Source organism: Cyanistes caeruleus, chromosome 3, assembly GCF_971803275.1.
Source record: "Cyanistes caeruleus chromosome 3, bCyaCae1.hap1.1, whole genome shotgun sequence".
Taxonomy (NCBI): domain Eukaryota; kingdom Metazoa; phylum Chordata; class Aves; order Passeriformes; family Paridae; genus Cyanistes; species Cyanistes caeruleus.
Window position 1 is genome coordinate 94,252,492 of NC_141703.1, and position 23,075 is coordinate 94,275,566.

Genomic DNA, 23,075 nt, shown 5'->3' on the forward strand with positions numbered 1-23,075 from the left:
CTTGTTTGTATTGCAGTATCACTTTATTCTGGCATGACTTTTCATTCCTTATACCATAATCACCTCTGAAATGACTTACTGGGAGATTTTATATTTTCCAATTGAGAAGTGTATCAGGCCTGCTGTCCTCTAGATGAGGATTATCTTTCTCCTAAATTGTGTGAAGTATTCACTATTCTTTAGTCTTAGAAGAAACTTGGATTTGATTTCTGGCTGTCCTCTTTTGTAGAGATCGTGCTACTGGGACTTGATTCCAATGGGAATGGCAAAGAAAGTTGAAAACCAGCCTTTTTGTTTTGGATTTCTTATGAAATGTTTATCCTGATTCTGTTAAAATGATAGGAAAGATGACTTTAGTAGAGGATGAAGTCTTGCTTGAGGTGATCAGGTTGTGTGTGTTATTAACAGGCTTTAATCGTTTATACATTGGCATTTACTCCCATGTAACTATTATTGCAGGATTCAAAAGCTACCAAAGTGTCAAAACCCTTGGAAACCCAGCCCAGGACACTACCTTTCTTCAATCCCACTAGCCAAAGAAATCCATTCAAAGTACTAGACAAGAATTGTGCTCCATCATCCTGGGAACAAATGAAGCAAAGAAATGGAGAGGAAAGTAAAGCAAAAGGAGTTAAAGCAGACAATGAGTGTGTGCTGGTGTCACATAAAGAAAAGAAATCAACCTCTGATTCCTCCATAAAGACAGTACCTCTGGAAGAGCTCAAAAATAAAAAGAAATCACCCACAGGAAGTAAAAGTGACCCAGAACTTCAGCAGACTACAGTGTCTCAATCTAAACTTTGCCTTTCTGAGACAAGGAAAGGGAAAAATACACTTTCAGAGGAAGAGAAATATGGTGGCAGTGGCAGGGAATCCTGGAAGCCCTCTGATTGTGTGGACAAGGAGCCAGGAGCAAGATCAAAACTCTTGCCACTAAGTGTTGGAAAGCAAAGTACCAAGCCTCCAGGGGAGGAGCAGCTGGGAGGAAAAAGCTTAAAAAGCTGTAGGGATAAAGAAACCAGAGAGAAAGATTGCACTGGTCAGAAGAATGGCGAAATGAAACCAGTGTCTAAGGAAGATACCACTTCCCCAGCAGGAGCACAGTCGACATCGAAGCATGCTGCCCTGAGGGGAGGGGCAGAGGCAGAATTGCCCAAGGCACAACGCGGGCCAGGGCTGCCACAGCCTCCTGGTGAAGCCTCTGGCAGTGGCAGTGATGAAGTGCAATTTGTTTGTTCTTCATCAGGTAAAAGTAAACCTGAGAAATCAGCTGAGATTCCTACAGGAAAGAGTGTGCAGGGGACATCTTTGGATGCAGCAGCATCACATCACATGGAAGGAACCCAGGACCCTAAAGTGCTTCATAACCATCTTGTAGTCCAGCTGAAACAGAAAAAGGTCATTTATTTCAACTATTATTTGGGGGCTTTATTGTTCTGATTCCAAGGTGACTTCCTTTACTTGTGACAGGCATCAGAATATGGTATCTCCTCACAGCAGAAACTCATAATGGGGTTTAGGAAGATGTGGCATGGGAGGGCATTCAGCCTATGTACAAACTGGTTGTATTAAGCAGATACAAACCAATTACCTGTAAGGTAATACAGTCTTCTGCCTTTGGGGATGCTCAATTTTGACTCACCTGAGGTCGTGTCTTGTCTTTTACCCTGAAAGTAATTTGCATAAAATGGAATAGTGCATAGCCAGTTTAACCTTTGTAAATAACAAGGCTGTATCTGGTAGCCTCTTTTGGCCTTGTGCAGTAGTTGTGATCTGGCTATGAAAGCTCTCTCTAGGGTGAAATAAACTACCTGCCTGTTTGCTTTTTTGTTTTTTTCAATAATTGCCCATCACTATGTTTTTCATTTTTATTATAAGCCCCCCTGTTTGTCTAGAGCACAGAGTAGAATCTTGAAATGAAGTCAGAACTGTTGTGCAGGCATAGAAAGAAAGATGCAAGTAGGTTAAATGTTGTGGATATTTTAAGAGATGTTAAGATTGTCTGACTCACCTGCCTGTTTCATAAGGAGGAGACCCTGTGTCCTTCCATATTTTCTAAACACTAATGGTTAGCTTATTTTCTGCTAAAAGACTTTTTAATTGCACTGAATGGCACTTGAAAGCTTTTTGAGATTACAGAACAGTATCAAAATACAAATTTAAATGGGATGAGATTAGTTCTTTTTAGACTTGTGAGCTGATTGTTCTGTGTCAGCAGAGAGCTTGGTAACCACACTCAAGTTTTGGTTTCTTTTTTACAGAGTACATTGGCTACAGTGAACATTCAGTTGCTGCCAGATAAAGGGGAACGGTTATTAAAGCAAGTACAGGATTTGGAAGCTACACTCAGTGCTCTTAAAATTTCAACAGCAGATACTAGTGAAAAAGGTAGGGCTACTTTTGGTTTTTTTTTTTCTTTTTGACTGCAGAAGTTTACAAAACACTTTGTCTTAAAATAGTTGTTAATATTGAGGAAATATAGCATAAACTTATATATGGCTTGTGGTCTATAAAACGTTTGTCTGTTGAGATTTACTGAAGAGGAAAAATGTTAATTGCAAAGTACGTGTCTGGGAGCAGATGAATGGAACAACTCAAATGTTTCCTCTGTAATGTGGTGGCTTCCCAAGGGAGTTTCCTCCTAAGGTTAGGATCTAGGTTTCCAGCTTTAGCTACATGATTGAGACAGGTATCTTTGAGAACATGCCAATTACGTGCTAACTACCTGTGTTGCATTATGGAACTGTGCTGTTCATGCATGTTGTTGTCACTGAATATTCCTCTTACCAGATTCAAAATGAGCAGCTTCCAGTGTGGCATTCCTGAGAGAGCCAAGCTCATGAGCTCTTGGCCCATTTGTTCTTGGATGTTTCAATGGTTTTTGTGTTCAAAATATTTACAAGAGAGATGTCTTCAAAATTAATCATCTGGGAACAGGGTGCAAAACTGACCTTGTCTGCACTACTCTGAGCACAGTTGGGGAGTTCAGTGTTGCTGTAAACCACATACTGAGGCTGGAACTGGACTTGCTGCCTGTCACAGCAGCAGGCTGAGAGCACGTGCTGGTAATTGCAGTGGCTCAGGTGATGTGCTGCTATTAAACTGGAGTCACCACTTCACAGTATTTTGCAAGCAGACTACTGGGCAAAATAAAGGCTATTCTTTGGGCTGTAGAGCAAGGCTCTGAGGATCACTGTGCAACCTTTCCAGGCTGTGATTCCTTTCTCCTTAAGGGCAAGATAGCACAAGCAGCAGCTGCCATGAAGAACCTTTGTCTAACCCAGTTGGCAGGCCAGGTGGTACGAAGCTGATAACACCGCTCCCGCTCCAGGATCCTACAGCAAAGGCCTCTGCAGGCTCACACAGTCACCTTTTGGCTGCTGCTACTTTGGGTTCCAGTGGCCAAAGTTTTGGAAGTAAGTATAGAAAGACTTTGCCATTACAGAGAACACTGTTGTGTACTATTTCTGAAGTAATCCTGCAACTTGAGGATACATGTGAGAGTAGTAAGCCTGTTTTGTTACTGCATACTGTCCCTCAGGCATCTGTAGCCACGGAAGTTAATCTCTGAGGTGAAAGATCTATTTGGGAAAGTTAGCTTTGTAAACACATCTCTGGTACTGTATCTTTGCAGTGGCTGCTGGTGTGCAGAATCTGTATGGGGGAAGAATGACAGAAGACCGACTCAGGGCTGTACACAGTGCCATATTTGAGGCGATTAATAATCTTCACAAATCTCTAGAATCCTGTCCAACAGAGGAGACAGCAGCTGAAGATCCCTCTGGACTGAAGGTGGGTTGGCAAGGATGGAAGTTGTCATACTGATGAATGAATCATACCCTCTGAGTGGTACCCTAGAGCATTCCTTCCTTCCCACTTTGACATACTTTGCATCTTGCTGGAAGGAGATACACTAATTACATTCCATCCATGTTGTTTGTACATGACTGGCAGAACAGAAGTGTGAGAACAGGCTGAGAACCTCATTGTTCATTCTTCCTGGTGTGCCAGAAGAACTAATCTTTCAGAACAGTGTTGTGGGTGATTGAGATCATGCAGTGTGATGGACTCCAGAGTAGTCAGTTCTGATCTGTTTGAGGTTATATGCAAGGTATTGGAACAAAGGCACATGCCTCTACAGGATAGTGTGTAGATGCATATATGTTGTGTCACTTGTCACATTGTCTTGGGACCTTTTCAGTGGTGGAGAAGGCCACTGAATATCCTGTGATGGTAGTATGTAGTCCCTCTTCCTGTTTCAAGAGTCTGTAGGGGTGTTAGACTTGGTGAGAAAAGGGGAAGCATTCTCAATCCTTTTTCTTGACAGTGGTAGCTGTTGTAAGCAAGGTAGTCTGGGGTGGATTTTCCAGCTGAGCAAGCTGTTGTTATCTGCTCTCTGAGAGCACGGAGGCACTAGGCTGGTTAGTGCAGGAAACATTAGGAAGACTCATCTGTGGTACTGCTGACCTCCTGTCTTCAGTAGTTGCTTACCTTGGGTATCCCAGCCTGTGTGGAAAAACAACATGTAGGTAAACTCCTTTGAGAAGGATTGTAGTAAAACAGTTGAACAGGATAATTGGTACAGGAAACAGAAGTGTCTGAATTTTGCCAGGTGTTTCCTTCAAATCCTCTGTCTCGCTCACCCTCTCAGGTCCCACTGCTGCAGCACCAGAAACAGGCACTTGCATGGCTCCTCTGGAGAGAGAGTCAGAGGCCGTGTGGAGGAATTCTGGGTGAGCAACAGAACGGCAAAATGGATTTTGTGGGGTAGATCTATGGCAGCAGTTTTGCATGTAACTTATTTGGTGGCAAATAACTGGTTATTTTGTAGGCATGTCAAAAGGGCTTGTTTCCTGAGCCCTATTACCAAGTACAGGCATTAACCAATTACTAAATCATACCCTGAAATTTTCGTCTGTGTGTTTTGATTTTCTGGGCTCCCCAGGGCACTTTCTGTTGTAGTATTTCCCTCGGTATAGATCCAGGTGGGCTCACCTGACTCACCTGAGGTTGTTATCACCATTTCTGCAGGTGGTAACTTGTGTGTGTTTTTTTGCAGCGGATGACATGGGCTTGGGGAAGACTCTAACGATGATTGCTCTCATTCTGGCCCAGAAGCAGCTGAAGACAGAGAAAAGAAAGGAGACATTAGAAGTATGGCTGTCCAAAAACGGTACAGAATTGCTTTCATCCAAAAGCACATATGTTATGATGAAGTGTCATCTGAAATGCCTAAAGTTATTATAGGTTAAGAGGTCATAGAACAACACACTCTGTCTGTACTCACTTTCCTTCTGCAGGAAACTTTCATTTGACTGAATTGTACTGGGCTTCCTTGCATGACCTTTCTCTTGCTCAGGGTCATTTTTGTCTCCCATTGCATGTGTAGGGTTTTCCAGCTCATTACTTTATATTGTTCTGGGATTTTTTTTTTAACTGTTTTCCTGAAATAGTTAAATCCAGCATATGCTGGCTTTGCAAAAGGTTTCATCATTTTTTAAACATATGCATAGTTTTCACAGGGACTTCAAGTAGTTACTACTTACCTCTCTGTAACTGATCTTTTTTCTTTCCAGCTGTCCCCCAACACATCTTGTCCACAGACACTGGGGATGTTAGTGCTTTTTTCAAGAGTACTGCTTCTGTGTCCACAGTCTATACTGTCTGTATCCTCATGGAACTGGTTGGACACTCTTCTCAATTGTGAATTTCCAAAAATCCTGTCTTTATTCTAGTCAAATGTGAAGAAATTGAAACCTATCTGCAATATTTTTTTCTAGATTTTACTGTCATCCCTTCCCACGGCACTTTAGTCATTTGTCCTGCATCCTTGATCCATCACTGGAAGAAAGAGATTGAGAGACGCGTGGCCTTTGGCAAACTGAGGGTCTATTTGTACCACGGGCCAAATCGAGATAAGCATGCAGAGGTGTAAGTGCTAAACCATAAATATGACCAAGAAGAGCAAAATACTACATAGCAAGAGATTTGTGTTTATCAAAGTTGAAATTCAGTGGATATAGAATGATGGGAGAACGTGAACTATTGAAATGTGGAAGGTCCAGAACATCAGGCTGATGTTGCTGTCAAAGTGTATTTAATAAAACATTTATGGTCTGTGCCCATGCTCAGTGGTTCTGGTGGAAGCTGGCACTGCATCCCATAGCAAAAAAAAATAAAAGGTGCATATTCTCTAAAATCTCTCTGGCTTGCAAAGATTGTCAGTGGCAGGTTTTTCCATGCTTGTGCTTTGTAGCTGTATTTTTTACCAGCTGTTTGTATAGATCAGCCTGTTTTCTAGACCTCTTCAGGCCATGCTGAGCAGTGCCAGGGTGCCAGGCTCTAAGTAGGGCTCCTGCCATATGGTGGGCATTCTGGTCAGTGGGCTTGTTCTGTCATCTTGAGCTTGATGTGTTTACTTCCAGGATCTGTAAAATGGGCACAATGCCTCTTTCCTATTTGACTGCAATGAAGTTCAGTTTTCTATAGAACTCAGCATTTCAGCTCCTGTAGTGCTGTCTTGTTCTTAAATGCATTCTTCAGCATATATTTAGTCTCTCTTGCAAAATTAGTTCCTTATCTGTTCTTGCTCCTGATTACTTCCTTGTCTTCATTCAGGCTTTCTGGATATGATGTTGTTGTCACAACCTACAGCCTTCTCTCCAAGGAGGTTCCCACAAGCAAAGAGGAGGGAGAAGTCCCTGCTCAGGACCATGATGTGGGGGTGAGAAGCCATAATGTCGATAGGGAATTGCCTTAAGGTTTTGTTCTGAGGTGTTGCAAACTATTGTTGTTTCAAGTAGCACCTTATATGTGCTATAGTGAGCAGCAGCTTGATTTTTTTTTTTTTTTTTACTAAGCCCCTGTTTATATTTGTAAAAGCAAAGTGATGAGAGAAATTGCTGTGATGTGCTGCAAGAACAGATAAATTCACAATATATCTCTTCTGCAGAATTATAGACTATGCTGCATTGAGTACAGTTGAAATGTCTTAGGAAGTAATTTTAAGAATGCAGTGGTGAATCTCATTCTCATTTTGAGGTGAAGGAGCAGTAGAATCTCCTGTTTCATGTTCTTTGTTGCTTGAAGCACTGATGTCACTCCAAACTACCAGAAACCTGTTGTGCTCATGTCAGTCTGGGTCAGAGCTGAGACTGAGGCAGCTTCCATGCTGCCTTGAAGAAACAGCAGTATGCTGCTGGCTGAGCTATGAAAATAATGATGTGATTGCTGAGTGCTGACTGAAATGACTACACAGTGTAGAGGAAGTCCCTTGCTGTCTCCAATCTCTGTGCACAGTTCTAGATGTAGTTCTTGAAGAAAACGGGACTTGGAATTTCCTGAAACTATACGTGGCATCTATAAAATTTTGAGAGATCAGAATAATTGTGGTCTTTCAGCTCAGTATAGTGAAACTTTACTGATATAAAGCACCTCTTGAAGCAAGAACATTGTATAATAAAATGCTAAAAGCAAGAAAAAGAGAAAAATGCTACAAATTGTTATTGAGATCAGGCAAATAGGTTAGTTTCTGGCTTATAAACTTCAAACATGGAGGCTTTAAAGAGATGATTTTTAGACACCATTTTCTTACAAGACACTAAGATCACAAACTGTTGCTGTCAAACATCAGGAAAAGACTTCTGTCTGGAAAAATGTGTTTGCTTGTGGCTCCTTGGAGAGCCCAGGTTTTGCTTCAGATCATAGTCTGCTTTTTTCTTTCAGAGTGGATCATCTCCCTGTTCCCCTCTGCTCAGGGTAGCCTGGGCTCGAATTATATTGGATGAAGCTCACAATATTAAAAACCCACGGGTTCAAACCTCTATAGCTGTGTGCAAATTGAGAGCCAGTGCCAGATGGGCTGTCACTGGGACACCAATACAGAACAACTTGCTGGACATGTACTCTCTCCTGAGGTGAGCTGGCTGCATGTGACCACATGGACAGGGATCCAGTCATAGTAATTCTTCTCTGATGAAATGCTGAAGTTGTTTCTAAGTCTGAGATGTCTCTGAGATATGTGGAGTAGTAGGATTAGTTATATAAATGCTTAGCACTGGATTGCAAAGGCTGTGGTTGAGGCATTGCACAAGGCTGACCATGTGTCTGCTGTTGCCATGTAGCTTTTCTGCCTCCATGGAAAACAAAGGGGAAATTACCTTGGATCTCCTTTTTGTTCAGGATGAGTATGCACAAAACCAATTTTAATGAGCAGAGATGTTATGAGTTAATCCCTGTTGTTACCAGGTGGTGGGAGGACCACCTTAGAGTGTTACGCTACAAGAGCATTGAAGGAAAGGGTGAAAACTTTGGATTCTCTGAACAATGATGAAGGTGCTCCTCATTGCTGAGGGGGGAAAGGTTACAAATGGTGTTGGAGAACCAGAGAACTTGCATTTGAAATTAATTTTGGATAATTGTAATTAATTTTCAAGTAAAAAGCTTGCTATTTTGAAATAATAGATGAATATGCTTTTTTGGCAAGTGCCTCTACATCCTGATGTCTTTTGTTTGCTGGTGATGCTTGAAACATAATAGGCTAAGAGGAAATGATGGGTACAGAATCAGATGTTTACAGTATTAATGATGGTAGGACATCTAAGCAACAACTTGTCACCACCATTACACTGGAAGTGTAATGTTTACCTTACATTACATTAATGTCCTTGGTCATGCAGTTATGGCATTCGAAAATGGTTTGTTTTGGTAGCAAGGAGTTTGGTTATGGTCACTCCAGAGTAAATGAAGAACTCTTCTTCCCTTGGTATGAAGTCTCCTTCCTTCCTATCACAGATTTCTACGTTGCTCTCCTTTTGATGAATACAAAGTGTGGAAGTACCAGGTAGATAACAACACAAGGAAGGGAGGGGAGAGGCTAAGCCTCTTAACCAGGAGCCTCTTACTGCAGAGAACTAAGGACCAGCTGGATTCAGCTGGCAAGCCCCTGGTAAGAATTTCACCTTCCAAAATGATACCATTATTCCATTGTTTTCCTTGCAGCAGACAGTTATTTACATGCATAAATGTGTTAATGGGTGGGGTTTCCTATCTGCTGCAGTGTCTTGAGCAAGAGAAGCAAATGCCTGTGGGATGCTTTGGTTGCTTACCCAGAAAGTAAAATTCAGGAGAATAATAAAACTTTTCAGTTTTAAATCACATGCAGACAAAAATATGCCAAGTAATTGCACGTAGATGGCCGCTTAGTGGAAAGTTAGTCTAAATCACTGGACTAACCTAGATCTCTGAGAATCCAAGCTGCCATATCTCAAATGGACCTGATGTGTGCTGGAGCATTGGCTTTCTGCATTGCTTTTTACAAACAGTCTGTTGAATGGAAAATTAGATCATAGGCATGTCTTAAGCCTTTAAAAGGTGTAGTTTTGGTGTACCATCTGATTCTGAATAGGGAAATAAGGTACTCTAACAACACAATAATTAATTAATCCCTCTGTGGTAGTTGAGCAGTTCATACATAGTAGCTCATGCCTCTTGTTATTGGATGAGCAGGAATAAAGATTTTATCATGAGTGTTAAACAGGCTCCTTGGAGTTCTGTGAGTGTCTGTGTAGTGTCAACTGTGTAAATACATACAGCTTTAGTGAACAAACAGACTTAGAGTACTGTGTTAAATCTTGGATTGCCGGTGTTTGTGATGTTCTCTAAGACTTGTGCACTATGTACATCTGACCCTGTGAATTTTCACTTCAGGTGTCTCTGCCCCAGCGTAGTACACAGTTGCATCAGTTAAAACTTACAGCAGAGGAGCAATCTGTGTACAACGTGCTCTTTGCAAGATCCAGGTAGGAAAATGGGTAGAGATACGGTATTTTGTGGGTTTGTTTCTTATTGGTATGGGAATCAGAAGAGAAATTCACTTCAGATGAGGAGAGCTTTTGGATAAACTCCTGTTAATTTTTTTCCTCTTCTGATTTATCTCTCTATTGTGTTTGAAAATGCATTGCTTGTCTGGATAGTAGGCAAAACTGATGGATTTCTTTTCTCCCATATATTCATGCCTCATATGAGCTTTGTATTCTAGCCTTATGCTTAATCTCACCGATTTCAAGACTCCAAAGACTTGGAATTACGAGTGTTTCTTAAATGATGAAGTGTGAGCACCTGTAAAGCAGATAATTATCATCTTTGCTCTGTACAGATTCTTGTACAAGTAGAAATTATGGTCTCTCCAGATAGCTGTAATGCAAGCCAGCATCATTTTGTGTTCTCTTAGGCTCTTTCAGCAGTGTCACTGTAAAGAATTTTCCTTCCTTTAAAATACATATTTAAAGGTGTTCTCATACTCAAAAAGCAGCCTTGCTTTCTCTTGTGATTTCCAAAATGCATCTTTGGTTTTGATCATACTCAAGTTAAACAAAACCTGGGGTTTTTATGTGATGGTTTGGTGACTGAATAATTAATGAAACCTTCCTTACCTTAATGCATCATCAGCTTGCTAAGCTCAGGTCCCTCTTGCCTTTTTTCTTGCTGTGAATCCCAGTGTCTTTGTCTTGTTTTTACAGGTCAACACTACAATCCTACCTAAAGAGACAAGAACAGAAAAATGAAGGCAGAGAATATGATGGTGGTAACCCCTTTGAGAAAGGTATGAGCATGCCCTTCCCTGAAAACATTTGCAGAAGTGGCTCTTAAGTGCACAGTTCAGAAGAGGGAACAGACCTCGGGTCAGGACTTCGAAATTCTTTGGAAAATGCTCCCCTCATGTTACAGAGACTTTTACCTTAATATTCTTAAAGTGTTGTTCTCATTTTGGCTCTGGGAAAATCTCTTAACCATTCTGGCTCTAAAATTTCCTTTGAAATAAAGGTCTAGCTGCTCAGATAACACATGTGAGCATTACTGTATGGTATATCATACTCTGACTTGTGTTGTTGCCTTTTTCTTTTTTAATTAAAGTGGGAGTTGATGGGTTCCTATGTAAAATCAGGTATTTGCTTTCCTGTTCATTCTTGACTCCTCTTCATGAACTCTTCCTCAAGGTGGGTGGGCAGTGCTTGGAAATGCCTCCAAGAGGTCCTGATATTTTTTCTTCCTTCCTTGACAGTTGCACAAGAGTTTGGAGTAAGTCAAAAAGAATTTCTAGCAGGCTCACAAAGTGCTTCCCAGGTCTCAAGTACTGCCCATGTCTTGTCCATGCTCTTGAGGCTCCGTCAGTGCTGCTGCCATCTCTCCCTACTGAAAGTGGTAATTGTATTGTAGTGGTGTGGAGGGTTTTGTGGGGTTTAAGTGTTTATGCAAGTTAATGACTTGGTAACATCTTTGTTTTTCTTAGCTATGAGGGTTTGAACACAGTCAATTTTAGGACTCTGTGTTTTAAAGCCCAAGATGCTTTAGATGGGCTTACCTTCTGCTAAAGAGTTCCTCAGCATGATTTATATGGGCAGCTGTGTCTTTGGAAATGCCTTTATTCAAATAAAAAGGGAACTAGAATTTTTAATGGTAGCCTTGATCTTAACCTAGCCTTGAAAAATGCAGGAGAGTAGCCTGTTTCAAGGGCTTGTGTGTTGGAGAGCTCTGTCTGTGCTTTGAGGTTGCCTTGCAGGAAGCAGACTAATCTTTCAGGAGTTCTTAGCTCTGAGCTATATATATAGCAGCTGTAGAGAAAGTTTACCTGTTAGGGGAACAGGGAAACATTTATGTTCTAACATCTGTAGTCCTGCAGTTGTTAAATGCTGGGAGCAGGTGTGAGGAGACTGGACCACAGGAAATGGCTAAGCTCACATGCTTTCCATACACTGCCCCTTTTGGGGTAGAATAAAGGTCCAAAGGGACTATTTAATCCAGTAGTGTTTCTTAATTGTTCTGTCTTCAAATTGCATAGCATCCTTCAAACCCAGTGTCCTCAGCAGATGCTGTGCAGGCTGGATCAGTACTGAATTTGATCTCAGGCTTGACTGTGATCCCTTATTATTTTGCTTTCTTCCCACAGGCTCTGGATCAAGTTAACTTGAACAGCGAAGGCCTTGCACTCTCCATTGAGGAACAGCTTAGTGCTTTGACACTGTCTGAGCTCCAGACTCCTGATTCCAAATCAACAGTCTACCTCAATGGCACAGCTTTTCAAACAGATATCTTTGACATCAGCAGGGAGAGCACCAAGGTATTCTGGTTGTGCCATTCTTACCTTCCTTGAGAAGCTTGGATTTCAGCATTTTGCTTCTTAAATGGCTCATGAATTGTCACACCTTGGTAATTGTAGATCAAGTTAAGTTGCCAATTGAGATGAAATCAGATGAGTAGGTTGATAGCCTGCTGAACCCCTGCTGAGAAGGCTCCCAACCTCTCACAGGTAGAGGAGTACTTCTAGTAAAGCTATGAGAATGTGACTGCTGAGAAACCATAAGTGAAAATTTTAAGCAGTGGATTCCCAGAAGTTCAGAAGAGCTTGCATGTGAAACCATGGTGCTTGTGATGAGCTAGAAAAAAGGGATGGCAACAAGAGGAGAGGTTGCAATAACTTCTCACAGGAAAGTCAGAATCTGTAAGGCAGGCTTGTATGATTTGGTTTCCTGTCCCTGTTTTCTGTGGTGGGAGTGTTCTTACCAATGACTGTTAAAAATCTCTTCAAACTCTAAGCACAAAAGAAATTCCAGTTTAAAAGCTATTCTGATTACTTTCTACTTTTAATAAAAAATATCCAAGCATGAGGTGGATTATGAGAGCAAGCAGACTAATGTTTTGGATTTTCTTTCCTGCAGATAGCTCAACTCTTGGCCGAATTGAAAACTATTCAGAGTCACTCACAGCCTCAGAAAAGGTCAGCAAGCATGTCGTTTTCTTTAGTCATAGTGATTGAGAGAAGCACACTCTTTCTTGACAACAGCAGAAATAGCTTAAAATAATTGAATACAAAACTCATGGTGAAATAGTGACAGTACTGCTGTAGTTGAACCCAAGTGTTGAGAAAAAAAGTTTAGAACAAAAGAGGGGGGAGTTTAAGATACAGGTAAATGTAAACATAAGGGAACATGTGAGAAATCTCAGGCCTTGAGGCCCAGGAAGACCATTCTCCAGAAATAGGACTGGGAATAGTTAGGTTGTGATGAGAAGTATTTGCCCACCGCACAATCCAAAAAAAGTGGAGGACTAAAATAGAGATTAAAACTGAACCTGTTAGAGATAAAGGAATGCATTGATCAGAGGACTTACAGAAAGCTTTTTTCCAGTCTTTTCCAAAAAGCATTCCCATCATAAGAATGGGAGCACCAATATTGCTTTTGTTCCCTTTCAAGAAACTATCAAACAAATTACTCTCTCACAAACTGTTTAGCCTAAGAAGCTGGGGAGTGAGAAGCTATAGTGAATCTAAATTTGGTGTTGCAATTGATTTTTGTTTTGCAGAAGAAGCTGTTGTGACTCAGGTTTGTGGTTGGGAGGTGGAAATGTGAAATCCAAAAACGGTGGTGGAAGCTATAGACTTAATTTATGTGGAGTTTATTGGGTATTAGCCTGCCATAGCAAGTTCTCCCACTGCACCTCTATTCCTGAACTGGGAAAGGGCTCAGCTCTAGTTTGCAGTGGGGATGGGTGCCTGAATTGTTGTAGCCCCTTGGGTGAGACACTGCATTGACCAAACTGTTCCAGGACAGAGTTGGTTGTAAACTCCCTGTTCTCTCTCCAGTGTGGTTGTCTCTCAGTGGACGAGCATGCTCAAAGTTGTGGCTGTGCACCTGCAGCGCCTGGGGCTGAAGTATGCCACAGTGGATGGCTCTGTCAATCCCAAACAGAGGATGGATGTGGTGGAAGAGTTCAATAACAATCCCAGAGGACCTCAGGTATGCATTCAGGGCAGGGAAACAGTCCCTAGCACTGCTATGAACAGCTTTGATGTCTGACTGTGACTATAAAACAGGTTCCTTAACACTCTTTTGGCCTTTGAAGGTAATGTTGGTCTCGTTGCTGGCTGGAGGCGTTGGCCTGAACTTGACTGGAGGAAACCATCTCTTTCTCCTTGACATGCACTGGTAAAGGGAAATACAAATTCCATCTTGGAGGGGATACATAGGGCATGCTGCTTGCTTTCTCCCTGCATATATTATAATGTCTGATGCAACTGGGTTAGGAGGGAGGTGTTTAGTATTCCTTGTAACTTTGTCAGTTGAACCCATCTCTTACATAAATATTCCTGAGTTTACAGGGTTTGTCTTTTTGCTTCACTCTCTCTCCTCACCACCTACTCAGCTTTCTCTGAGAAGCAACTGTTGGCCAGACTTGGGGCTAAATGGTGTCAGTCGTGCTGTTCCTGTGTGGAACCCAGGCCAAAGGGAAATACAGTCAGGGTGAAGGCTGGCCGTCAAGCTGATAAACCTAAGGTAGCCTGGGAGCAGTTTTAGCTCTACAGAAGAAGAAAACAGGATTCCCTGGAAGGCAGGAAGATGAGGCAACTTTCTTTTTTTAATTACCTTGTAGGAATCCCGCTCTGGAGGACCAGGCGTGTGACCGCATTTACCGTGTGGGGCAGCAGAAGGATGTTGTGATACACAGGTCAGCATTTTACTTAGCAGAACAAGGAGCTGCTGCTTATATACTGCCTGGCTTTAGGTTTCTCTGCTTAGAGCTAGACACAAGGTCTAACTGTGGCATTGAGATAAAAATGTCTTCATGTGATTTGTGTGGCATTTGCATGCATATTGCTGTCCTGACAGCTAGAAGGGGTTTATTGGTTTTCAGCTTGTAAATTACTGGGAATGTCCTGTTCATTCCTGAGAACGGTTTGGGTGCTAAACCATTTCTCTTAATTGAGTGGAGATTTTTTCACTGTGATCCCTAAGCCTGAGCCTTTATAGTATAACTAATAAAAAACACATAAAGCACTTCTAATAAGTGGCAAAGCTTTTAGAAAAAGCACCTGTAACTAAGTACTGAAAGATTAGCTTAGTTATAACGCATGCAAAGCACATTCAAAAACTGGAATCTAAAATGCTATTTTGGATACAGTGTTTTTTGTATAATAAACCAGTCAGTTATCAAGCAATAATTATAGGATTTTGTCACAGAATTACTGTTACTTCAGATGACCACAGTTGAGACCTGAAGTGCATCAGACTTGTATTTAAAATGTTATCGTGGTTGCTATGAGGACAGCTGGTTTCTGTTCAGATGTTGTCTTGATTTCAGAAAAATTAGGAGGAAAAGTATTTTGTCAGTCACAAACTTGGCTAATTATTAATTTCTCAGTAAAATGAATCTCTTGAAATTTACTGGGGAAGTGTTTATATAACACTGACACTTCCATAGCACTTGAGATGGTGTGGCTTTGTCTTTAATTTTTTAATTTTTTTTTTTAGGTTTGTCTGTGAAGGAACAGTAGAAGAAAAGATCCTGCAACTCCAGAAGAGGAAGAAAGGTCTTGCTCAGGAGGTTCTGTCCGGCAAAGGAGAGACCTTCACTAAGCTCACTCTGGCTGACCTCAAAATTCTCTTTGGCATCTAATTATCATTTGCAATACCCAAGAGAAAGTCATTTATATACCTATGAGTAACTGTGCAGATTTCAACATAAGACTTCTGTTTTGAGGTGCTCATTTATGTTCAACAAACAACTACATTTTTATAACTGTTCTGGAAAGTTATCAACTTCAATAACTAGTTTCAATATTGACCATGTATGCAAAGGTTAATAAAGTTTTAAGTTAAGCTGTTGTTTTGAAACAAAAATGGTTCTCAGTTTTCTATGAATGCCTTCTAGTTAGAAAACTTTCCTTTTTAAGGACAGGAGATGCACAGGCATAAGAGAAACAACAAGGGAGACAAACATGAGGTAAGGAAGTTCAGAGGTTCCATGGTGAGGTTGTGTGGGCATGCAGAAAAAAAAGATTCAAAAAATTGAGCATGATTCTATAACAAGACTATATAAATTTTAGAATTGTATGTAACAAAATTAAGGAAGGACTTAGAAGAATACTTCACTTTCTCCTTTGTTCTTGAAAATTACTTTTTCTACCCTGCTCAAAAGACTCACTGAAGCAAGGACTTAGATTTCTGTTATGTTTCTATGAAACAGAACCTGAGTTCCTAATACCTATGGGAATTTTTTTCTTAGTTTTGAGGAAATTCTGAAGTTGCAGGTCTAGCACCTACCTTTAGCTGCTATCTCATGAACTGGCAAATTTCTGTAAAGTGAAGTGAACATGTGGTTTTAGTATGATTCAAGTAATTTTAAAGGAATATGTGACTTTGCACTCTTATCTACAGAACTAAGCAAAACTCTTATATATAATGGTAGCCCAGGTCTTTGTAACCCAAAAATCTCGGTTTCTTGTGGGGTGCTGAGAGCAGCCTTCACCGGTGGGCACTGACGGTATGACTGAGCAGCTGTTGTTTCAGGGTGGTCTGTCGGGGGCGTTTAGGCAGTGCCTGGAGGCGGTCGGGAGCAGCTGGGGTGCCGTGCTGCCCTGGCACAGCTCTGCCGCTGCCCGTGCGTTCAGGGGCCGCAGCCCAGGCGCGCTTACCCCGCGCCCGCTCGGGGCGCTCCGGGCTGCGGCGGCGGGAGCGAATCGGACCGGCCGGGAAGGTTCTCCCAGCGGTCAGGATGGCCGAGCGGTCTAAGGCGCTGCGTTCAGGTCGCAGTCTCCCCTGGAGGCGTGGGTTCGAATCCCACTCCTGACATCCTGTTTTTCCTTTCTCCGGCTGTGCCCCGTGCGGTGCCGTTTTGCTGCGCGCTCCCGCCGAACACGAGTGCGGGCCGACAGGGCGCCATCCTTGCACCGCCGTGGGTGGGCGAGCGGAGGGTGGAAGTGCGCCAGGGCCACGCGTGGTCCCCAAGCTTTTGCGCCTCCGTTCGGTGCTGGCGGCGCCGTCGCGGATCGGCTCGGACGGGATCGGCGGCTGCACAGGTCCTGGTGAGCACCGCACCACACTGCGCTGGCGGCAGTGTCATATCTAGGATGCTGGGAAGGCGTCTCCGGACCGGCCGGTTAGCTCAGTTGGTTAGAGCGTGGTGCTAATAACGCCAAGGTCGCGGGTTCGATCCCCGTACGGGCCACTTTCCTTTTGGGCCTTCCCCCGTTTTGGGGGCTGCTGGTGCGGGTTCTTCCCCCGCTCCTTGAGCCGATCAGCAGAAGGAAGAAAGAACCTCACCCCGCCGTGACCGCATCCACAGCCGGGTAAAAGCAGCCGCTGCTGGGTTCCGATTTGATCAACCGGGGCTGTTTTTTGGGCGCGGACGGTGTCCAGCCGGAGGTGAGGAAGCGAGCGGCTGTAGGAAAGGCGTCGTCCAGGGCAGAGCCCGCAGGAGGACACAGCCCCATCTCCTGTAGGGATCGACAAGGGCCGAGACCCCAGGCCGTGCTGGAGGACTCCCCGCAAGGAGGCGGCAGCTGGGGCAGAGCTCAGTCTCTGCGGGGCAAGTGATAAAAGCGATGGGCGCCCTGCCCAGCTCATCCCGCTGCCCACGCACACAGAGCCAGGGCCGCGCTGCGCTGCTGCGGGCACGGCAAGAACGGGAAGAAACCCGGCCAGGGGACAGGGGTGGCTCCCGCAAAACGAAGCTGCGGGAAGGTCGGGGATAACCCAGGCACCGCTGGGATTCGAACCCAGGATCTCCTGTTTACTAGACAGGCGCTTTAACCAACTAAGCCACGGCGCCGGGCGGGCCGCGGGCAGCCCCGCCTTGCCCTGCCCAAAAGGGCGGGGGCGCAGGCGGGGCAGCCCCTCCGTGCGGGAGGGTTCCCGCTCCAGGCTGGGGCTCTCGGGTAGTGCCTCCGAATTCCCTCGTTTTCTTTATTTCTTACTCGTGAAAATTTTTATCGAGTCCAAAAAAAAAACACAAAACAAAGTACAGGCAAAGAGCGAGCAGATTTGGGACACCGGAGAGAGAAGGAACATTCAGAAGGAGGAAAATAAACTCCTCGTAGTCGGCAGGATTCGAACCTGCGCGGGAGAGACCCCAATGGATTTCTAGTCCATCGCCTTAACCACTCGGCCACGACTACCGGATATGTGCCTATTTTGGTTTCCCGCGTTTCCCCGCCCGGACGGCGGCTCCGCCCCTTTACCTTTTCCGGCTTTTCCAGCCTTTCCCCCGGCCCGACGCGTTCCCGGCTCGGCGCCGCCCCCGCCGAGAGGCGCCGGGATTCGCTCGGGGTTTCGGAGCGGCCGCGCAGGCTCCGCGAGCGGGGCGGGCCGAAGCCGCTGATAGGCTGAGAACGGAGGTCGCAGGAAGCCCCGTACAGCGGGCCGGTTAGCTCAGTTGGTTAGAGCGTGGTGCTAATAACGCCAAGGTCGCGGGTTCGATCCCCGTACGGGCCAGTAGGATCTTTTGGGGGGTGTGTACTTTTTTTTTTTTTTTCCCTCGCTCATTTTTTCTTGCCGTTTTAGCGTTCTCGGTCTCAAATCACGCCCGCCCAGGGACGGGTCCTGGGCGAGCCAAAGTCACCTCGTCCCGTCCTGGCTAAGGCGCTCCCAGACAGCGACGGCGGCAGGGAGAGAAAGAAAAAAAAAAAAAAAAAAATTATGTTCCTGCCGTGACTCGGATTCGAACCGAGGTTGCTGCGGCCACAACGCAGAGTACTGACCACTATACGATCACGGCCGCCCAACGCCCGGCGCCACCACCGGGGACGCCGCGTCTTCTCTCCTTCGCGCCCCTCCAGCCATGTTCCCGGTGACAAGGGAGGGAATCTCACCGGGAAAAGTAAAGCGGCGATGGCGCGGCAAAACGATACAACGGCCTCCCCGTCGGGGAATCGAACCCCGGTCTCCCGCGTGACAGGCGGGGATACTCACCACTATACTAACGAGGAACGCGCTGAATCACTCTCGCCCCCAAGGCGGGAAGTGCCTGAGGGAAATGGCGGCAGCCCGGGCACCCTCAGGGAGCCGCCCGTTCTGTCGTGCCCGAGCGGGCACGAAGGGAGACCTCCGCCGAGACTTCCGTAACCACCCCCGGCCCCTCACCTCCTGCGTTTGCCTTGCTCTGAGCTTGAACATGAGGTTTACGGTGAGTCCCGCCTCACGGAGCGGATTCGAAGGGTGCGGCTGAGAGGGAAACCCAGCCCCTGGCCTCCAAATCCTTCAGCCTGGTGACTGCCCTCTCTAATTCATGAGAGGCGTGGTTTGCTGGGTGCTTTACATCCAGAACTTTCCATTAGTTTCCCAAAGATAGTTGGGTTTTCCTTGGTAAAAGGGCGGCAAAGTTGGCAGTGTGTAATAAGTCTCAGTAATAAAAAAAAAAAGGGGGGGGAGAATTAATTTAAAATACGGTTTTCTGTAGCGTTACACAGTCTGGGGATTGTCAGATCCCCAGAAAGCTGTCATGAGGAGCTGGGGTTTTTAAGGCACGTTTGTAGCAAGTTTCTGCCATGTACCTGTCGCCGAAAGCGTCGGTAATAAATCACTGTGTTTTACTATTAGAATGAATATTTAATATTAGAAAGTAGGCATTGCTTTATTCACAGCGCCGGCGTGCCTGGGTATACTTCTGCCTAAATGCAGGGCCACTTTCAAAACTTTTCATTTATTTATATATTTTTATCAAACGAACAAATTAATGTCCATTGGTTATAAACTGTGTCATTCTTTTCATTAAACAGTATTCTGTATCCTGTTGGTTATTGATTTCTCATGATGCACGTTTTCAGTCTTTTTACTATTTTTTCCCTGATAAGGCATTTCCGGCACAAATGCTGAGTTGTGTTTGTTTGTTTCTTCTTTAACTTCTGGTTTCTGCAACCAGCCTATAAATTCTGCATTCCAGGTGTCCAGTTTTCAGCAATACCTCTCCCCCCCAGCCTTTGTTCACTGAAGCTCATCAAGGTTAGTTTAGCAAAATTTCAAAGTTTCAGTGATTTTTCCAATCTATTCTAATGATAGCAGTCTGTAAAAAAAGCTGCTGGATGGTTCAAGTGGAAAATCACACTGGTTTTGAGTAGTACAATGCTTATGACTGATTAAAAACAATTAATTGGAAAGCTAATTAAAACCATTATATGGTAGAAGAGTTCTTGGCTAAACTGAAGTTTAAAAATTAGTTTTATTAACATGATTACTTACCTGCAATGTACCATAATTAAGAGGGGGAAAGTAAATGTCATCTTACCCTTTACTTCCTCATTTCTGGATTGGTTCTGTTTACGTGATATTACAAAGGTTATATTGGTTTTCTTGGAACAGTTGTTTTTCCTGGGAGAGGAAAGCTGTTGGAGGTATTAAATTTGATTCATTGGGGAAGTGAAAAGGAAACACGCATTTCAAACATTTAGTTTGCATTTAGACAAATACCTGTCATCAAAGATTCACCATCTTTTTCACATGTACATTCCTGATGCAACAGTTGATAAGACAATTACTTATTTCTTACTCCAGAAAGAAAAAAATAATGTAAACCTCTCCCTAGGCATCCTTCTTATCCTGAAAGACTGGGAAATGTATTTGGAAACATATTTTGAACTCTAATGACACATTAGCTATATATTATAGGACCAAAACAAACTGTGCTTTCTTGCATTTTTAAAATAGTGGAATAGTTATTTCATAATTTTCTTTGAAAATGGTATATTAAAAGACTGACTAAAAAAAAAAAAAAAAAGATCAGGGTTGGTAATAATATTAGTTAGGGCTGCAATCCCTTCTTTTGCAGAAAGACACCACCTTTTGTTGCAGTTGCATTGTAGTTTGGCACACAAATTCACAGTTGTTCTTTCTTCAGTGAGCAATCTCCTGCTCTGGAAAACGTCTTATCCCAGTGGCTCTGAAATTATTTTACAGTGAGATGAGGTCTACTCACAACAGCAGAAACTCAAAGTGACCTTACAGCCTCTCTCTTCTCTGACTGTGGTCTTTGTCATGATGCTTCTTGAGCTTGAAATTCTAACAAAATCCATCAGAAGTGGGTTTTTGAGAAAGCATGAGACAGAGTTTAAAATCCATATTCCTGCTTACAACAGCCACTCTTCATCTTGCCTCTGGAGTGATTTTCTTGATTCAGTCCTGTTTCCTAAAGTGTTTTTTTCGACTTACTGAGGACTGATAGAGACAGTCGTGGAGTCCAACAGTGTTAGTGATCGAATGCTGCTGCTTAAGAAAACAGCACCTGTTGAATTGTGACCATGTCAGGGTTGTTAGTTTAGGTATGTGACTTTTTGCAGATTCTTCCAGTTCTGCAGCTAATAAAATAATTATATTTTTTTGGACTGCTCATATTTTTTGTAGGCCCAGGATGTCACTGGTAAATGATGCCTTTTCAATTTAGAAGTCTCAATTCTAAAAAGCCCCCTTATTTTGGGGCTTTCTGCTTCTTTCATCTCCATGCACATTTGGGTTTTTCTGCCTTTTTTTCAGTCAGATGTCTCCTGTCCTTTTCCTTCCTTACTCCGTGTTTTCTTACCCATGATCTGTGACAGTCTCCTCACATCGTGTATCGGTCATTGCTTTAGCGGTAGCTTTGGGATCTTTTTCTGCGGTATGTGGGAATGAATGTCTGTGTTAAATGCTGCCCAGGATTGAGGAAGCTCTTGTACTGTCATTCATATATGCTTCTCTATGCAGGTATTACCTTATTTTTGGCTTCCTAATATGTTTTTTATTGATGTATTTAATGAAAGGTCGTGTTAGTGGCAAATGAAACAACAAAGGAGAGAAGCTCAATTTAGCACTCATACTGACAGGTTGTGAAGAAAAGGTCTGGGAATTTGATTATGTCCTCTTTCTTTACAATTTTTTCACTGACTCAGAGGTATTTAATTCTGAAGTATTTTCTGCATTTTTCTGATCAATGCCTTGATTTCACAAGTCACCCAAATGAGCCATGACCGGGGGAAGGGTTCCCCGTTCCTCGTGTCCCGGCGCTGGGAGCGGCATCGGCGCCAGGGGCGGGCGGGGGTCCCGCTGGCGGCTCTTGGAGGTCCCCGTGGAGAGCGGAGCTCTCGCCTCGCTCCTCGTTCATAGAGTGGTGAGTATCCCCGCCTGGATCACCGGGGTTCCAGTCCCCGACAAGGAGATAGCCTTGCCTCTTATCGCCGGGGAGCATTCCTGCTTCATTTTCTTCCCATCGCACCCCTGTCCGCGGCGTGGCCGGAAGGATGGCGAGGGAGAAGGGTCGGGAATGGTTGCTGCGAAGCGTGGCAAAACGAAAGATCTCAAAGTCTCAATGTTTTAGGAATTCTCATCAGCCCGGTTAGTGAGTGCCCTTGTTGCTCTACCCCTGCTCCATGAAACAGCTCGTCGAGGCGGTGTCTACGAGGAGCGAGGGCAGTAATGCTGCAGAGCGGCTGCGGCTGCCGCAGGTCCTTGGGAGTCCCTCGGGTGGCCGCCCTTGTCCTGCTTTGGCCAAGTTGGCCGGTTAGCTCAGTTGGTTAGAGCGTGGTGCTAATAACGCCAAGGTCGCGGGTTCGATCCCCGTACGGGCCACTTCCTTTTCTTTTCCCTTTGGACATAAGGAGATCGCTGATTGAGCGGAATATCACTTTATTTGTTTTTGGGGCGGAGGGGTAACACGGAAAGGAACGCGGTACCCTCCGACAGGAAGCTAGACTTGGGCGGTCGGGGAGGGACAGTGGGTGCGAGCCTCTCCCTGCCCTGCCCGGACCCGGGGCCGCAGCAGCCGCCAGCCGCACGGCAGGAACCCGCGGCAGCTGAGGCGGCAGCACGGGGCGGCGGGGAGAGAGCGCGCCTCCATCCAACTCCTCGTTAGTATAGTGGTTAGTATCCCCGCCTGTCACGCGGGAGACCGGGGTTCGATTCCCCGACGGGGAGACGGAGCTGCTCTTTTTTTCCCTCGAGCGGGGGGAAATTTGCTTTTCCCTATCGGGTTCTCGAAGAAGTTCGTGCTGAGAAACACAACAATCGGTCCAAAGCTGGGAGGAGCGTGAAGGCAGAGGTGGATGCCTTAGGGCAACACCAAGCAGCGTGCTGATCCACCGTCGACCTCCTTGGCAATGGAGCCGGCCCGAGCAGCACTGTTTTGCTGCCGTGATCGCAGCACAGATGCTCAGTGCCGATTTTATCCTCAAAAGGACAGCCATCCTTCTGTTCTCACGAGGTAACACTGGGACCCAAACCCACAATCTCCCAGCACATCTTAAACCATTTTCCCCCCCTCTATAATCAACAAGACATCAC

General features: G+C 44.4%; 2 protein-coding genes, 1 long non-coding RNA gene and 9 other non-coding genes across 20 annotated transcripts in view; 7 read left to right on the forward strand and 5 right to left on the reverse strand.

The window, feature by feature from the left end:
• TTF2 (transcription termination factor 2) overlaps positions 1-15,674 on the forward strand; it is a 17,895-nt gene extending 2,221 nt beyond the window's left edge. For 2 of the 4 annotated variants that reach the window (XR_015285029.1, XR_015285030.1), the window contains 20 exons: positions 460-1,398; positions 2,262-2,388; positions 3,234-3,416; positions 3,635-3,792; positions 4,652-4,733; positions 5,060-5,173; positions 5,781-5,931; positions 6,619-6,724; positions 7,726-7,916; positions 8,794-8,947; positions 9,709-9,800; positions 10,521-10,603; positions 11,063-11,202; positions 11,948-12,118; positions 12,717-12,775; positions 13,640-13,793; positions 13,900-13,982; positions 14,200-14,330; positions 14,428-14,502; positions 15,306-15,674. Coding sequence is in view for 2 of the 4 variants with exons in the window: in XM_086882998.1 (XP_086739124.1) it covers positions 460-1,398; positions 2,262-2,388; positions 3,234-3,416; positions 3,635-3,792; positions 4,652-4,733; positions 5,060-5,173; positions 5,781-5,931; positions 6,619-6,724; positions 7,726-7,916; positions 8,794-8,947; positions 9,709-9,800; positions 10,521-10,603; positions 11,063-11,202; positions 11,948-12,118; positions 12,717-12,775; positions 13,640-13,793; positions 13,900-13,982; positions 14,428-14,502; positions 15,306-15,450 (3,207 nt within the window). In the remaining 2 variants the exon portion in view is untranslated. The remainder of the gene's footprint in view (positions 1-459; positions 1,399-2,261; positions 2,389-3,233; positions 3,417-3,634; positions 3,793-4,651; positions 4,734-5,059; positions 5,174-5,780; positions 5,932-6,618; positions 6,725-7,725; positions 7,917-8,793; positions 8,948-9,708; positions 9,801-10,520; positions 10,604-11,062; positions 11,203-11,947; positions 12,119-12,716; positions 12,776-13,639; positions 13,794-13,899; positions 13,983-14,199; positions 14,331-14,427; positions 14,503-15,305) is intronic. The other 2 variants (XM_086882998.1, XM_023917917.2) reach the window with 1 other exon arrangement.
• LOC147654366 (uncharacterized) lies at positions 1,385-18,229 on the reverse strand. Its single transcript, XR_015285038.1, has 4 exons — positions 18,014-18,229; positions 10,434-10,539; positions 5,005-5,121; positions 1,385-4,506 (listed from the first exon to the last, which is right to left on the reverse strand). It is a non-coding gene; the product is annotated as an uncharacterized LOC147654366 (long non-coding RNA).
• Positions 16,543-16,625, forward strand: TRNAL-CAG (transfer RNA leucine (anticodon CAG)). The gene has a single exon. It is a non-coding gene; the product is annotated as a tRNA-Leu (tRNA).
• TRNAI-AAU (transfer RNA isoleucine (anticodon AAU)) lies at positions 16,928-17,001 on the forward strand. The gene has a single exon. It is a non-coding gene; the product is annotated as a tRNA-Ile (tRNA).
• On the reverse strand, positions 17,531-17,604 carry TRNAT-AGU (transfer RNA threonine (anticodon AGU)). Its single transcript has one exon. It is a non-coding gene; the product is annotated as a tRNA-Thr (tRNA).
• TRNAS-AGA (transfer RNA serine (anticodon AGA)) lies at positions 17,868-17,950 on the reverse strand. The gene has a single exon. It is a non-coding gene; the product is annotated as a tRNA-Ser (tRNA).
• On the forward strand, positions 18,193-18,266 carry TRNAI-AAU (transfer RNA isoleucine (anticodon AAU)). Its single transcript has one exon. It is a non-coding gene; the product is annotated as a tRNA-Ile (tRNA).
• Positions 18,267-18,477: 211 nt separating this feature from the next.
• TRNAH-GUG (transfer RNA histidin (anticodon GUG)) lies at positions 18,478-18,549 on the reverse strand. The gene has a single exon. It is a non-coding gene; the product is annotated as a tRNA-His (tRNA).
• A 139-nt stretch (positions 18,550-18,688) lies between these two features.
• TRNAD-GUC (transfer RNA aspartic acid (anticodon GUC)) lies at positions 18,689-18,760 on the reverse strand. Its single transcript has one exon. It is a non-coding gene; the product is annotated as a tRNA-Asp (tRNA).
• Positions 18,761-18,767: 7 nt separating this feature from the next.
• Positions 18,768-23,075, forward strand: part of ST3GAL6 (ST3 beta-galactoside alpha-2,3-sialyltransferase 6) — a 101,975-nt gene continuing 97,667 nt past the window's right edge. For 5 of the 6 annotated variants that reach the window (XM_086883018.1, XM_086883020.1, XM_086883012.1 and 2 more), the window contains exon 1: positions 18,768-18,957. The gene's annotated coding sequence lies outside the window, so the exon portion shown is untranslated. The remainder of the gene's footprint in view (positions 18,958-23,075) is intronic. The other variant, XM_086883019.1, reaches the window with a different exon arrangement.
• TRNAI-AAU (transfer RNA isoleucine (anticodon AAU)) lies at positions 22,291-22,364 on the forward strand. The gene has a single exon. It is a non-coding gene; the product is annotated as a tRNA-Ile (tRNA).
• On the forward strand, positions 22,638-22,709 carry TRNAD-GUC (transfer RNA aspartic acid (anticodon GUC)). The gene has a single exon. It is a non-coding gene; the product is annotated as a tRNA-Asp (tRNA).